Genomic DNA, 16,765 nt, shown 5'->3' on the forward strand with positions numbered 1-16,765 from the left:
TTTTTCTCCTTCCTGGCATTACTGCTGCCAGTGCCTACTCTAGCTCACCTTTTGTTTCTTGAACCTCTCTCTCCTGTATGCAACAAGCTGGAGATGAGGTTGGGACCAGGTCTGGATTGGCTGCATTCAATGGCAATGGAGATCAAAGGAGTCTTAGTCCACCCACTGTCAGACCAAGGAACTGATAAATAAGGAAGAGGCAGAACCCTCTGTTTCATCTTCAGCAATATTTATTGGAAACAGCAACGCTTCCCATGGTGAGTTTATACATTAAGCAGGAAGATTTACCTTTCACTCCACATGAACCACTACTGCAAGTGGCATATCGGAAGCAGCACATTAAACCTCTGAAATAGCCTGTACAGCTAGATAAATAGAACTCTGGGTGCCTAACAGGACTTCCATGACTGAAGGGGAAAAGAACCAGAGAAAACACAAAATAAAAACAACACTGATCAGCTTGCACAGCACTGTACACACAAAATGAAGATGCGATAGAAGGGTTAAAGTAATGACTAAAGTGTGAAAGGGTTTTATATGCAGCCACATACTTAAACTGCTAAGCACAAAAATCATCTTTATTTGGTCCTCATTGAGGGCAGAATATACACAAATGATGTTCAAGGAACACAAACAAGATAAAAGTGGGAAGGAGCAACGGTCACTATGTCTTGTTCTATGAAGATGTGGGAAATGCTTACTAGTGTTTCTCTCCTATGTTTTTGTGGCAGAGGGACTCAGGAAATGGACTGATTCCTGGGTAAATAAACAGAGAAGGGAAGACAGCTGTTCCCCCTTCCTGTATCCTTCAGAAATGGGCTACGTATATATACAGCTTCTATACAGCAAGGAATCTGAGCTTGGAGATCAGATTCTTCCCAATTCATCCTGGAGAATTTTCTCTTTTCAGACAATATACACAATGCTCACCAACTCACTCAGAAATAAGTGGGAACGCCACCTCTCTAGTGCTTTAACAGAAGGGAGGGAAGAAAACTGGTATGTCTCAGAAGTAGGAGATAGATGATAGATAGATAGATAGATAGATAGATAGATAGATAGATGATAGAAGATGGATGGATAGATAGCTAGATGGATAGATAGATAGATAGATAGATAGATAGATAGATAGATAGATAGAAAGATAGATGGATGAGAACAAAAGTGCTTTGGACAATTAATACTTCTGCTGATGGCATCAAAAGTCCAAGTTGTTTAGGCCAGCAGACAATTTGCTGGTGGGGGATGCTTCACCAACAATTCTGTGACTCACACATTTAGGAAGGGAAAGTGCAACAGAAAGGACTTTCTCCTCTGTACATGGGGAACTCCAGACCTTGAAATGGCCCCTGGGTGAGAGACAATATCTTCAGTGAGGAGAGTTTTTCTGTGAGGTGGCTCACAGATTTATTATCAAAAACCGCACCCTCCTGAGAACTGTGTGAAGAGCAGTTCTGTAACCACTGGCTAGTCTCAGATGGAGTTTTAAAGCATGTGCCAGACCCACTGGCCTTGGAAGATACCGTCTATCACCAGGTCAACTGTAGGAGCACACAGGTCAACCCAGGACATGTGTGGGCTTGATGACTCATCCACTGCGGCCTGCATTCATGATGTGTTGGAAGCAGCATTACCAAAGCAGTGGTTAAACTTAACTATCTGGGTCAGAAGGAGGTGAGCCAGCCAGCATAAGATCCTAATGGGGCAGAGCAACCAGAATTTCTACATAGTTGATGGGGAAAAAGCCAGACTGGCCATGAAGCATCCCCTCATACCAGTTCTCATCAATTTGATTAGTGAGTGTGATGATATCACCCTCTTTAAAACCCAGTTCCCCTTCATTTTCAGGTTCAAAGTCATACAGGGCACGGCAGCAGGGCTGGTCCATTTGGGCACCTGAGAATCAGAGGCAGAGAGAACACAAAAAAATCACAGGGTATTTAACCAGCAGCACTTACTGCCTGCCCCACCCACCAGCTTGGTTCCCCATTCCCAGTCACTCAACTCCCTTCTGATCTTCATCTTCCTCCAGCACCCACTACAAAGCATCTTTGTCTCTACCAGCTTCCCTATGTTCCATTAGAGCTTTAAGTGTTGGTGAACATTCTCGGTTGACATGTCCAGAATGAAAAATGGTTACTTGTTTTTTTGTGTGTGGTAAGTATAACAGAGTTCATTAGGTTTATCTTCCTGACAATGCTGAGAGGTGGGAAAGCAATGGCTTTGGAGTTAATAATTAAATTAAGGTTAATTACAGGCATGGCCAAATCCATGCATCTTAATACTTTTAAAATAGTCTAATTAGTTACACAGACAACATTCTAAAACCTCAAAATCATAGGTCAGTTCTCACTCTTTAACAACTGCAGAGCCTTGAGAACTGCTGTAGCCACATAAAGCACTAGGCCCAGGGTTTTTCTCCATGTGACCTGGCTCAAACATTCTGTTTGCTTCTTCATCCAAAATTAAAGTTAACAGAATTTGCTTTAAATTATTGTGTCATCAAATGACAAACATTTTAAAATTCACAGTCTCTATTCAGTAAACTGGTATGTAACATACACATGTGAGTACTGGGTAAAAAAACACAGCCTACAATAATAATGTAGTGCATATTGCATAAATTAATAAAAATGGACTGTATCATAAAAGGGATCTCTTTTAAATGAGTAAACATATTAATACAGCATATGCATAAATACAAATACAAAAGTGATTATGGGCCCCACACTAGCTAGATGTCCTAATAAGGAAACAATATATTTTTTTACTTAGAGAAAATTAAATGTATGTCTTTTTCTGGGCAAGGAGAAGTGCAGTCATAGATAATTAACTCGATGAACTTTAGGGTCACTGCTGTCTGGGCCCCACACTGAGTAACACTGGGCAGTCTGAGCTGTGGACAGAGCTTCACCCTCTTCTTCATACCATGACAGCATGGTATAAAAGTTCTCCAATGCAGTAAATCAGGAGAATGGGAGAAAGCTGTGTATCTTTAACATCTGCATCCAGTGTCACGTGGATTCCCCCTTCTTTAACCTAGACAGTTTCACAGTTGGCAATGCCTGAAGAGAAAAACCTGGTCTGATTTGTATGTGGGCAGTTGAGAATGATCATGGCAATGGAGAGACTGAATTAGTGAGTACAATCATTATTCCTGAAGGAAAAAATGTAGCTGTCATCATGCTGACCACAGTTCACGAAATGATGAACTGGTCTACAGTACAGAGTAAAGAGAAAACTAGCATGTGTTGAGGCTTTGTAATCTATCCATCTACAGATATAATCAAACATATGCTTCCTGGAGCTGCCATCTGTGGGTGATAGGGGGTGTATGTGTGCACGCACAGTCCAGGGGCATTCAGTCCCACCTCAGCAGACTCACAGCAGAAGGAAAAGGCAGGAGAAATTATGGTATGATTTACAACTACAGAGGAGGGTGTTTGCTGGGCAGTGGTGTCGCACGCCTTTAATCCCATCACTCAGGAGGCAGAGGCAGGTAGATCTCTGTGGGCCAGCATGAACTATAAAGTGAGTTCCAGGAGAGCCAAGGCTACAGAGAGAAAACCTTGTTTCTAAAAACCATATAAAAAAATAGAAAGATGTGTTATGTGTAGTGGGAGGCCCTTGTGAACTAGAGCATAAGAGAAAACATGAAGCAGAGAAAGTTTCAGAAAGAAAGAAAAGAAAGTGGGATGATATGGCAAGGATGAAAATATCCATGAGCAGACAACCCTCTCATGAGGAGCAGATTGATGGGCAGTTCTTGAGCAGGGGATATGGAAGGCTCTGAATGTTCTCAACATGGTCTATGATGTGCCCAAGACCCAGGGAAAGGGATTTGTAGCCTTCAGCTGCTTACCTCCAGGTTTGGGTGTGCCTGTGTGGGAGAGACCCCCGTTGGGCTGAGTACTGTCTCCAGTGGCAAACTCTAGGCTCATTCGTGGTTTTGGCTGATATTCCCTTCTTGGCTGAGATGAAGCTTGTCTTATTCTGTATCACAAAGAAAAGAGGTGATGGAGAATTATATAGCCAATTAAAAAGCAACTAGAATGGCAGTAAAATCCAGGAACTGCTTGGCTCACTTAGAAATCTGCTATGACCTAGTGGAAAATGTACTAAGAAGCCCTGGTCTTCCACATGCATGCAATGTGTTCTTGGGGAAGTTTCTCTTTCATCTTGTCTTCACTGCCTTCATCCTTTCTCTCAATCTCCCACTTCTGCATTCAGAGTAATTTAAGCTCATATGCACCATGTTAGGGCCAGGAAAAGTGCACAAGACATAGTTGTTGCCCCAAAGCAGCTTGTGCTACATAGAGGACAGCAGGCGCTGCTTGACCACTATAAATAGCAGTGTTGTTGCACAGATTTCCACAAAGAGCTCAAGTACATGGAGCAGAGGTTAGAGGCATAGAGAGTTCACTTATTCATAAAGAAGTGAGAAAATGTTTTAAGGAAAGAGATCACAGGTCTACTAGAGAACATGTGAAAGAAAGCTATTTTGTGCAGATCCTGAAAAGGTTTGGAGGTAGGGTAAGGGGAATGACCATGAGCAAATGAGATGAACAGATGGAGATCAGAGTGGGGAAGGAATAAAGAAAACAGGAAAAGGGAGGGCCTGTCAGTGGATTCTGCCTATCACTAAATCTTTTCCAGTTTTAGGGATTCATTAAGGCAAGTATATTTTATTTTAAGATGAGAAAGATTAGGGGTATGGCAATTCTAGAATTATACTTATTTCAAACATGTTTGTGACTTTTAAAAAAGAGGACATATTCCTTTCATTTTCAACAGATGTGACAGGCATATAGTGTTGCTGTAGTTTTCTGTTGCCTTGGTTTTAAGCCTTTCCATTATAGACACTTCAGTATTAGATATACTTCCATAAGAGTGCTTCCATCAAAGATTTATGCAAAAAACACCAACTGAAGAAGGAAGATTCTAAGGCAAAGTGAAGACCAGCTAGAGAAAAAACGATGGAGAACAAGTGACATCTCCAGGATGCAGCATGTGACCGGAGCCTCCACTCGATATTCTGCCACTTATCACCCAGGAGAGTTTACTGTGGACATGATCTCAAAAATAATGGATGCTATGTAATTCTTTGATGGTTTTAGTTATCAAAGCAATCCTCCTTTATCTAGCTAAATAAAGCAAGAATAGTAAGGTCCCTGGTTAATAATGACGTCACCTGGCTAAATAGAGTATAGTCAATAAGGCCCCTGCCTTACAATGGTTCACTTCAATATCCTTTATCATTATGATGCAAAAGGGATTCCTAATCAATAGAAACCACACTCTAAACTCTGATATTTTCTTAGGCTAGTTGCAATATAATGTCCTCTCACAGTGCCAGGCACCACAAATCCCACTCAGCCATGTAATCACAGCACAGACCACTGACAGTCTTCAGTACACTCAATGCTAAGCTATGCTGTTCTGGGAGGTGAGGACTATTACACCCCTTTCCTTTATGAGAACATACTTCAATCTGATGTTGGTGAAGGCACACCTGCGTTACAGCACAAGGTCACAGCATACACTCATTCAGGCTATACCTCACAACAAAGAGCCCTGTTCACATAGAGAACTACTACAGCTCACTGGGAGGCAGATTTAAGGAGACTGAACAGGCACATGGAAGCAGTCCTCTCTGGAAGTGGACCCCCTGTATTATCATTCCAGAAAACACAAGACTGAAAAGACAAAGGCTTCCAAACAGTTTATTCTCGCCTGTGTGCCCCTCCTGCACCACTCTGTAAGACCCTTGGTCATTGCGTCACCTCTCTGAGCCTCATACTGTTGCTCATCTTTTTGGTCCACGGACCTCTTTCAAAGTGTTCATATGCATGGGAACCATACAGAATATTGCTCAGCAAATCAGTCACCATCATCAACAGAATTTGGATGTGCCATCCATGGCACAAATATACAATTTATACATTAGCATCTCATAAACACAGGGATGAGAGTCAGAAGAAAGTAAGACAAGGCACAGTGCAAAATATAACCAAGCAGTCAGTCCACAAGGTGCCTGTGCTGGATTAGCTGGGGCATGGGCAGATGCTCATCTCCAAATGTATTCTTTTATTTCAGTTCCTTTGAGCATCATTTTCTAGCAGGTGAGAAACACAGGGAAATGTAACTTACCTTTCCTCCAGCCTGACAGTGACTTGCTGCAGGATCTGCACTGCCTGTTTGTGGTATTCCAGCTGGGCTTGCACAAGTGCGGAGAGCTGGCTCACCTGTTCAATCTGTAGAAGGATGGGGAGACCGTCCTTCAGTTGCCAGGTTACTGTCTGTCTTGAAGTATACAACACACAGCCCAGCTATTAGGGATGCCAATGACTGTGCAGCCTGCCATGAACACACACAATGGTTCTACAGGTTCTAAGTTGACTTAGAATATGAGACGATTCTTATGCCTAGGACCCTGCATGCAGTACATCAGGAGAAGCAATGAGCATCCTTGAGAAGGTCTCATTGCTTTCATTAAACAGTTTTGTGCTTAACTATAAACTTTCTGGATAGGATGTAACTTCTTTCATTGAGGTCCTAGAGAAGAAAGATTCACTGACTAGAGGACTCTGTTTCTTGCCTCCAGAAGCCAACATGAATGAAATCAGAGCTTCATTTTACATTCTAATAACTGCTGGTAATAAAAAAAAAAAAACAGGAAAATTGATTTCTCACTTCAGGTACCATGGGATGAAATAAATCTTTTGACCTCTTAGCTTGATCCAAGTGGGATTTAAAGCTAATTATCTAATTTTTTAAGCAGCCTTACTTTTGGGTGTCTTGTGCTGTGGATTAGCTGAGTACTAGCCTCCAAGTCAAGAAGGGCAATGAATGCTGTCCCTATGGGTTGAAGGGTGTAGGAAGAGGACCCAGGGTACAAGGAGACATACTGATCAAGTTTCTTACAGTATTGCACTTGAGTAGTTAGAAGGACAAAAGTTGTCTGTAGGCAAACCCACACTGTCTCTGGAAGAAGAGGACTACATGTTCCATATGTCTTCCCTATCTCTTAGGAGGTAAGCTGATAAGATAATGTGGTGGAAAATTTTGGATGACAACATGGCTAATTTAAAGGATTCTCAAAAAGCTAGCAAAGCATGCCCCTTTGGCAAGTCTGCTTCCCAGAGGAGATTTGCATTTGAAACCAAGGACAAAGAATGAGCTGTGCATATCTAATATAGTAGACACTGCCCAGTCCGTTGAGGGTTCAAATAAAGAAAATGGCAAAAGAGATTCATTCAATCTCCTCTCTCCTGAGGCCAGAGATTCTGCTTCTCTTGCTTTTGGACATCAGAGCTTTCAGCTCTCCATTCTTGGGGTTTATTTTCCACTTCTGTTAGGTTTTCTAGCCTCTGGATACGGAATGAATTAGCCCATTACCGCCTTCCATTCTTGGGCTTTTAGAATTGGCCTGAGCCATGTTTCCAGCTTCTCTGGTTCCCCAAACTTCAAGAGGTATATGTGGGACACCTGTGCCTCAATAATCTCCTTAATAGGTGATTGAACTTTCCTACTGATCTCAAGCTAAACATACTACACCTACACCACCTGTGTATATATCCTTGTGGTTTTCTCTGAAGATTCCTTGCCAATGCAAGTGATGAGTATGTAAAATCCTGCAAACGTTGCAACTGAATTGATGGATTTGAAAGGTGGATGTGAACCACAACAGGAAAGCTGTTTTTTCAGATCTCGACACGTGTGAAATAAGGATGAAAGGACTGTTCAGATAGCTTTATAGCTGAAAGAACTCAAGAAAATTTAATGTCCAAAGCCAGGAGTGATAATTTAATACTCTGGAGATGCAGAAACAATTCTAAAACGTCCCAACAACTCCCCGAACATAGTCCCTATACTATAATAATCAATTGTATTTTGTATACTTTTTCAATGAAAATATCAACCTTACTTCCATATATTGACCACCTTATAATTTTGAATACAAAATTCCGAATGTACTTTAGTTGTCATTCTTAGCTGCAGATCAATATGCTCTATATTTAAACTGTAGTTTTTAAGATGCTGGTTTTATACCTGGGTTATCCCAAGCATTCTTTATCTCTGCACTATTGGTAATAGTTTAAAATTCATTAAGTTCCATGCCTAGTTTATGACAAATTATTCAAAAGAAGCAGTCATCTATGTGTTCTCATCATTTAGAGTTACCAGACAGTAGCATGTTACCCAATGTATCATCTTTCAACACATCCATGCTGTGCCTTCATGATAAAATTGAAGGAAAACCCAAAGGAGAGCAGCTTACGTCCATCTCCAAGAGATTGAACATGCTCGACTCGGCGATTTCTTTAGATTCATCGAATTTCTCCAGTGCTTGGCGAAGTTCTTCATCTGGAATCTTGCCTTGTCGTTTCTTCTTATAATCAAAGTCCAAGCGCCGGCCTTCCAACTTTTTCAGGTGATGCTGAAAAAGTCAAGGGCAAGAGTATGCTTCCAAAGGGCATATTATGGAAAAGGCCAGCTTGTACCTCATTTCCCTTACATTCCTGGTTGCCTCCAAAATGAGACTGGTTGTGTTTGAAATGGCTTGTCACCAGAGAAATGGACACATGCATCTGCAAAGGGCTAACTGTGCAGTGACATCTTTACAAATAATTCAGAATGAGAAACCCTGGAGAGATTGGATTTGGCATTTGAAGCCAACATCAAGTTAAACTTGCCTCTTCCATCAAATGACAAGAAGGAAATGTGAGTGTGCATCCTTCCCACACTCCTCCTTAAGCAAAGGATACACACAGAGCCCATGAGTCATCTTCTCAAGAGAAATGGAATCTCAAAGAAAGCAGAGGAAAGCCCCTTTCTCTGAGTTCAAGGTCGAAGAAATGAACTTCTTCTTTCTTTACTAATCTAGTTTACCAGAAGCACCTAATGTGTCTGTTAAGAATGCAGATTCCTGACTACCTGAGTCAGAAAAACCAGGGCTGAGCCTAGTAATCTCAACAGGTGCCCCATTTGACAGAGGAGGCCTTTAGGGGGCAGATGACTTAGGTTAAAACTTCTCCATGGACAGGTGACACAAGTCAGTCACCAAGCAAACTACAAGGGACCTTGGAAGAGATTTCATCAAATGCCCCTCAAGTCACTTTTGATCCCTCGCAGCATTATCTGCAACAAGGTTTCCAACCCCTTTAGGGACTTGGTTAGGGAGGTTTGCTTTTGTTTTGTTTTCCCTTAAAGACCAATAGCACTTCCCCTGTGGCAGCTGTAGTATCCCATGACTAATAGGGAAGAGAAAAGGATGATTTCCCCTTGTTCCTTAGTGTGTATGAATGAGGGCAGAAGAAAATGACAGCACAGTCAGGAGCAGCAAAGGCCTGGGAAGGGAGGGGACAGCCAATGTTCTAGAAACTCCCCCTCTGGCCACATTTCCTACCTTCAACTCATACTCTTAAGTGTGTGTGTGTGTGTGTGTGTGTGTGTGTGTGTTTCCTTTAGGCAGGGGTGTTCTTAGAAAGCATTTGAACTCACAGCCAGTCAGAGGCAAAGCCAGTTGAATTTATTAGCAATAGCACAACTGTTTTCCATGTTTTAGAAAGAGTGGTTATTTCTTCTCATTTCCAACAACAATCATGAAAACATATGAATGTGCTTAAGAGTGACATAGTAGCTACTTATTTTTAGCTAAAGAAAAGTACAACTAATATTTAAGGGCCACATCAGCCTGGCCCATCATTCATATTAACAAACGTATACATTTCCAGATAAAGGACATCCTGATGAAGAAAAAAAAAATAGTGCCAAGACTATTTAACAAGGAAGTTAAACCAAACTTGAGTTGTGACAGTGGATTGAAGTGCCTTTAGTTTCTGGTTCCTTTTGTCTTGTGGGGCTGCTGGGAAGCCATATGTGTACTGCTTTGTAACCCAGTAAGCGCTGTCTGAACAAATGAGAATCTGCACGAGTGTGGGAAGATGAAGTGCACAGACCTGAATCTCCCTCAGATCCTTGTCATGAAGATTCTGAAGGGGGTCGATGAAGTTCTGCTTCACTTCCATGTCCAAGGAGTCCTTCACCTCTGAGAGCTCCCTCATGGCTTCTCCTACCTCACCAAGAGCGGGACCTGAGAGGGGAAAATGAAGATATAACTCCCATGATGAACAAAGACCAGCTAGCTTTGCAACGGCAACCTTCAAGATGGCAATGTAGGGATTGCTTCTGTCCTATGAAAACAGCAGAGACAAGGAGGGAGCCCATGGTGCTCTCAAGAAATAACAGTAGCTTTCCTATTTCCCACAGAACATTCTGAAATCCAGGTTCCATAGCCTTTCATATGGAGGAATATTCCTCCTTATCAAGAATGTAACACTTTACTCTGAGCAGTAGTTTGGAATGCTCTTAGTCCTATGCTAGTTTTCATATCAGTTGCAGCCCAATGCGTTTAGCAGAAGCAGATATCAAGAATGGAGAACTAGGGTCCAGAAAGGTCAGGTATCAAAGAGGAGGGGTAAAGGCATAAGGTATATAGGGTCCTGGGAGCCAGAGGATAAAAGAGATGGAATAAATGCTATTTTGTCTGGGGATATAGAATCAGGGACCACATACAAATGAGCAGCAGATTAATCAGAGAAAGCCCAGGTGGCAGGGTGGCAAATCATGCTGATTGTGACTGCTCACTCTGTCTCTAAACCTAACTCCTGCCAGATACACCTGGTACAGTGCCAAGGCATCTGGGTATGTCTGCCAAAACTGTTGTTAAAGCTGGGGTCCCATTAGAGAAAAAGGACAAAAGCCCTTAGACAAATCACTTTAGGCATTAGCAATCCTAAAATCACATTTTAGCCACCATGTCTAACATCTACAACTGAGAATTAAAATATGAAATAGTTGACTAGTGATGTCTAGAGTTGCTTTTTACCAGCATTGTAACCTCCATGGAGAGCCATGGTGTGACAAAGGCTATTTACCAAAGTTGCAATCATCGCCCAGCTCCCTGCCGAACTTGAGCATGGCCTCTGCCAACAGTGCTTCTGCCTGAGGATAGCCTGGCCCCTTCTCCTGGCCACGGATTTTTGACATGGTGTTGATCATGCTGAGCTTAGCTCTGGAAGCTGGAAACAAAGAAAGAACAGCCTTTAGAAGCAAACACTTCTGGAGGACTGGAGAACTCAGCCTCAAACCAGCCTACACACCCACTCAGCTCCTAAAGCTGCACCTTCATTGGGCTCACAGTCTTTGCATACAATATGTGGGCAACCAAATATACATCAGCTCTAATCTTTCCCTTAAGATCCAAGTAGAATTCCACAGCAAGGCAAAACTTAGGTCTTGATGAGGCAGCACCATGGGCTCGGATGCTGTCCACACATTTTCACAGTCTACTGGCTGTAGTGACTCAAGGGGCATGGTTGGCTATAAACAGCATTCTTGAAATATCTGGACTATCTGCTCATTTCCAAGTTATATTCCTGTTTCATATCTCAGCCACAGGAGCCTGTGGATTAAGATAAGGGGTGATGGTGAACTCAAGAAGTGTGGGCCTGAGCTTCATTTTGATTACAACATGTATAAAATGAAACCATTTTCAAAGTGATTTCTCAACTAAGAAGGAAATACTACATTTATTAAAATATCTAATTACTTCTGTTAATCATGTCACCTCAAGTTGGTTTTGCTTCTCAACAATTACATCTCTATCCCCTTTCTATTTTTGTTTTTCTAGAAAGGCACCTAGAAAGTAGTCCCAGTTTTATCGAAGGGAGTCATGTTAGTAACTTATTAAGCAAGACTATGCTTTGACTGACTCTAGGTGTCACACCCATTATCAGAGTTGATTACACATTAACCTAGGGCTGAGTCCATAATGATAGCTGCATGAAAACCCTCGAGGAAATCACAGCTGAAAGTAAAAGTGCTTTTAGCATCTTTGATCTAAAGCATACAGTTCAAATAGGCTTATATTAAACTTTGGGCTTCCAAGGCATAGAGTGGAAATGAGAGAAGTTATCCATAGTCACAAAGTTTTTAATGAACTGAAGCCAAAGTCAGCTATATGAAAATTAGAGTTAAGTGTTTACATGAAATGCCAGGATGGAATACTACAGCAAGTTGAATAAGCAAGGCCCACAGGGCAGAGCACTGAACAAGCAAATGTCCATAGCAGAGCTTCACTGAGCTTTGAACCACATAGTTATGCAGTGGCAAGTAGCACTAATATCACATGCCAAGCTGGCAGTGACCACAAAAAATACAAAATTTTCCTTTTGTTCACCTCAAGCTTTTTTTAAAAAGTATATAATGCATGTTAAATCTGAGGAAGTTGAAGTGCTCGTAATGACCTATTCATTGGCGTAGACCTGCACAGCCTTTCCTACAGGCAGCCAGGGCTGAGATGCAGGAGAGAGCTTCTGCCGCACAGCTCTCACTGCAGAGTATGAAGTCAGTGAGACAATTAGAACTGGTAAGTACTACGTCAATGCTAGGACCAGACACTAGACAGCAGGACATAGAGAAGCAGCAGGAACAACATACACAAAGGGAAATAGCAGACCCCAGAAAATAAGGACAAGGTGACAGAAGGAGAGAAGGGAAGTGGACACCACAGAACCACGGTAATAATATCCTAAGAGGCAGCCACACCCCTTCAATCATGCCTCATCCGTGATGAACATCTTTTATAAATACTGGTTACTGATTTATGACTATGCTTTGATTTTATTAAGATCTGCTTTTCAAAAGTAATGTTTGATATAGTGTTGCTGAGTTTCAAATTCTTTTTAAATGTTGTTAAATTATATAGAAACTTACTATTTTACTAATTACTTAAGAACATATCGATACAGCCTACATCTTCAGGAAAAGGAAGAAAGCCATAAGATTTTATTTCTTCAAATACTCTAAAAACTTCTACATCTACATGTTTGAAGGAACTGTCTTTCATATTCATTTGTGAACTCATGGCTTTCTTAAGAACCTTGGATGGTTAAAACGTCTGTGCCCTTGAAAAATACCATCAGACTGCTAAACTACTATCCTCCAGTGTTAGCATAATTGTTTCAAAATGCTCTTCTAAAATGGTGATTTAAAAAAAAAAAACTGACAAAGAACCTAGGGAACAGGAATAGAAGACATTCAAAGCCTTATAATGTTATCTTTTCCTGGTTGCTATACCAAATTATGTATGAGTCTGGAGCGCTAAATCCTTTCTCTCCTAAGCAGACCTGACTCCTCTCCTTCACACTATCCCCCCTCTTAACTCTCCCTCCATCCTACTCCTAGTTCACTTGCTTAACGAGTAAACACACTCCCAATACCATTCTCTCCCCTGATATATGAAAGTGAGACCTACTACAGTGGGTGTGTATCTGCCAGCAAATGTCAACATACAGCAGTGTGCGCAGGGTTAACATATCTGCTGCAGGCATGACATGACAGACAGTCATCTGCGAGAAGACCAAGCATGGCCTCAGTTTGTCCAAACAGACTGCTCACATGCTCTGGTTTCTACGAAGAAGAAGCTTTCTAAGATGTAACGGAGACTAGAAACTAGAGCCTTGTTTCTCTAGATGGAAGAGAAAAGGTGTAAGAGTCCTGGAGGTCTCTTTTGAGAAAAGGAGAGCTGAGCATGATGAAGGTAGGATTCCACAGCACTCACCATGTGTACTAATCAACTAGTATGGCTCTAATATGGATTGTGTGCCCCCAAATGTTAAGGGTTTGGTCCCCAAGATGATACTATTGTTCTCATTCAATCTCTCTTCTTGTCTAGCTTGATATGGCCATTTGTTCCAATACACGAGCCTACCATGATGTAAGGCCAATTCTCTGCTGTCTTCACAGGCCAACTAATAGAGCCCATGTGTTCATCACCTCTGAGCTAAACAAGCCTGTGTTTCTTTACAGGTGCCCAGTGGTCAGTACATCATTATAATCATGCAAAGTTGGCTAATATACCAGCCTGTGTCCTCTATTTTTCACCAAAGAACCTGACAGCCAGGTTGTAACCTCTGAAGGGAGAGGTGTGTGGATGTGTCTCCAGAATAAAAAGACCACTGAAAATCAGTACAAGGTCTGAGGTCCACATAAGGGCCACCAGAAGGAACTGTAGGTAGGATGCCGACTTCAGACAGGAAAAGACAGGCTACACACCATATGAGGAAAGAGACATTAGAAAAAAAAAATGGAGCAATTAATTGAGATTTATTTCATAAAATAACCTATCAGGGTACCTTCAATTATCAATGAAATAAAAAGGTCCAATAGGGATGTTTTCAAATGACACCATTAAGGTTACAATTCTTTTTTTTTTCTTCTCTGAACTCACTAAAGAGGCATTCTACTAAAGGAAAGTAGAAACCAAGAAGAAGGATAGGAATGAAAACTAGGAAATAGGAATGCAACACAAGGAGACAAACAAAGCATGACAGCAAAGAGATCTCAGGGAGGCCTTGTGCCAGGAACCACTACAGCTGTGCCAGGTGTGCAGCTCCAGCTCAGCACAGGTTAATGCTGAAGTGGGCATGGCTCCCGTGAAATTCGGCAAGAAAACAGCTAAAAGGGAGGAAAGGGAGAAGTCTTCATGCAGGAGTGTTTACCTTCACGACTAGAGGTAAAAACCATAAAGGAAAAAAGAAAACAAACAAACAGTCAAGAGTCTTAAATGTTGCTTTTCAGGAGCAGAAATGGAGGAAGGGATTTCAACCCTGGGGGCAGCTGGAGGTTTATTTGTACAGTTCTTTGCGTGTAAAGTAATTTTAAATAACATGTTCATGAATTATTTCCATTATGAAAGAAGAAATCAATTAAAACTACTTTCCAGCCCCGGACCTCACCCCCAGGAGAAGAGTTTAGCCATTATCTAGTGGTTAAATAGTGGACAAATAGAGATCTGACAGGCTAGCCATGCGTGTAGTCTTAAGGGCCATCCAACTGAAAATTTTTTCTATAGCATATGTTCACCAGCTTAAAAGACAATTGGCCAAGGAGAGAAAAGTTAAAGAGGATTGACGTGTAAAATGGGATCAGAAAACAGCATCAAAGGAAAAGACTTGGTGGATCTATGTGATGCAATTATCTGGAAAGACATCTATTGGGTAAACTGCAAGAGCAGAACATAAAATTAGGATGATCATAAAAGGTTGACTCAACCCCCAAAGGGCTTTGCTGCTGTGTCCCAGCACAGAGAACAGCTTCCTTCCTAAGGCAAGATCTCTCTACCTTTTAAAGAATACAAACCTGGGGAGTCTGGCTTGTTACCAGCTCCCAGGGTGAGCTCTATGCAGCCTCTAGCCTCCCGCTGAGCTTTTTTAATTCTGGGCACAGCTGAGGGAAAACCCAGGCTCGTCACAGAGCAAGGCAGTAGTAGGCAGGCTCTGCCTGCAGTTCCCTGATCAAAAGCAATGTCCCTGTGAGTCACTGCTCAGCCATCCTAAGGCTACCTGTCTACTGAAGCAGAAACTAGTGGGGAATGCTCAAGAGTCACACTTCTGAAGTCTTAAATTTATTTTTTTATTTCTTACTCCAAACAAGCAAACAAGTCATTATCAGGTCTTGCCTTCTTTCATGGGAAGTAGTGTATCAGCTTTGAGTTCTTGCAGACGTAGATAAAAGCAGGCTGTACATTTTTCTAGCTGTGTATTCAGAAGATGATGTTATTCAGGAGGTTGTTATCAGCATTCAATGATAAACAGCAAAAAGTCCAAGCACAATCACAGCCTGTATTGGATGACAGAGCCTTTCCCCCTTTTCTCCCCAGCTAGGCTCTGATGTGACAGTGCTTCAATGCTCTCAGGTCACACTATGGTCCTGCAGTCCTTCGGGGAACTATATTTCATAGAGTCCCTTTCTCTGAACATTTCCACATGCCAAGTGAGGACTGATCCAAAACAAGAGCTTGCAAATTTGAGAGGTGGAGACAAGTGTCAACAGGATACTAGGGAAGCAGTCATTGGCTGGAGGAGTGAGAGGTGGGGGCAAAGGCATCCTCTTTTGCCTTGAGTTAAATCTTTTCACTTAAAAGTTTTAAAAGTTCATTGGACATTTAGAAAAGGCTTCATTTTCTAGTGCATTCTGCTAGCTTCCCTCTGTACTCTGGAATGGAGCACGAGGATGGTAGACTCCACTCCCTGCAGTGCTTGGTCTGATGGGCAGCTGGCTGGAGATCAGGAGCACTGTGGGTGGCCTGGCTAGCATTTCCCTCATGCACATTAGGGTCTACAGTTGCCAGGCCTCACAGTCTTCAGACTTCCTTCCTAACCACAGTAGGGTAGAATCCCACTTCCTAACTGCTTAGTCCACAAGGCAGGCAGTCACTCCATACTAGGAAGCACCATTTTTTGAGCTATAAAATCAGCTTACTGACAAAAACTGGGCAATCTTTGTGACTCGGCGAACAAACTCCCATTTCTCCCAACAAAGAACAGTCCCCAAGCTGAATTATGAGTCCTAGATCAACAGAACCAAAACCACTAATGAATATAAAGTCATAGCTCACTATTTGGACATGCAATGGCAGTTGTTCTCAACCTGTGACCCCATGATAAACTTCTATCTCCAAAAATATTTACATTTTGATTTATAACAATAGCAAAATTACAGTTATGGAATAGCAATCAAAATAATTTTATGGTTGGCGTCCACCACAAAAAATGAGAACTGTATAAAAGGGTAGCAGCATTAGGAAGGTTGAGAACCACTGCCCATGTGGGCTGGGTGAGTTGGAGGCCATATGACTACACAGAGATAGATGTAGGGCAGTCTGGGCACAGAGCAACATCCTATTGCACTCACACAA

At 41.9% G+C, this 16,765-nt stretch overlaps 1 protein-coding gene across 2 annotated transcripts in view; it reads right to left on the reverse strand.

The window, feature by feature from the left end:
• Positions 1 to 212: 212 nt before the first annotated feature.
• The window catches only part of Sh3gl2 (SH3 domain containing GRB2 like 2, endophilin A1), a 135,151-nt gene continuing 118,598 nt past the window's right edge, over positions 213 to 16,765 (reverse strand). For both annotated transcript variants that reach the window (XM_027400369.2, XM_035439814.1), the window contains exons 4-9: positions 10,941 to 11,084; positions 9,963 to 10,096; positions 8,282 to 8,440; positions 6,151 to 6,254; positions 3,863 to 3,993; positions 213 to 1,896 (exon numbers count right to left, since the gene is read on the reverse strand). In XM_027400369.2, coding sequence (XP_027256170.1) covers positions 1,697 to 1,896; positions 3,863 to 3,993; positions 6,151 to 6,254; positions 8,282 to 8,440; positions 9,963 to 10,096; positions 10,941 to 11,084 — 872 coding nt within the window. In that variant the 3' untranslated portion in view covers positions 213 to 1,696. The remainder of the gene's footprint in view (positions 1,897 to 3,862; positions 3,994 to 6,150; positions 6,255 to 8,281; positions 8,441 to 9,962; positions 10,097 to 10,940; positions 11,085 to 16,765) is intronic.

The sequence above is a fragment of the Cricetulus griseus genome, chromosome 2, assembly GCF_003668045.3.
Source record: "Cricetulus griseus strain 17A/GY chromosome 2, alternate assembly CriGri-PICRH-1.0, whole genome shotgun sequence".
NCBI lineage: Eukaryota > Metazoa > Chordata > Mammalia > Rodentia > Cricetidae > Cricetulus > Cricetulus griseus.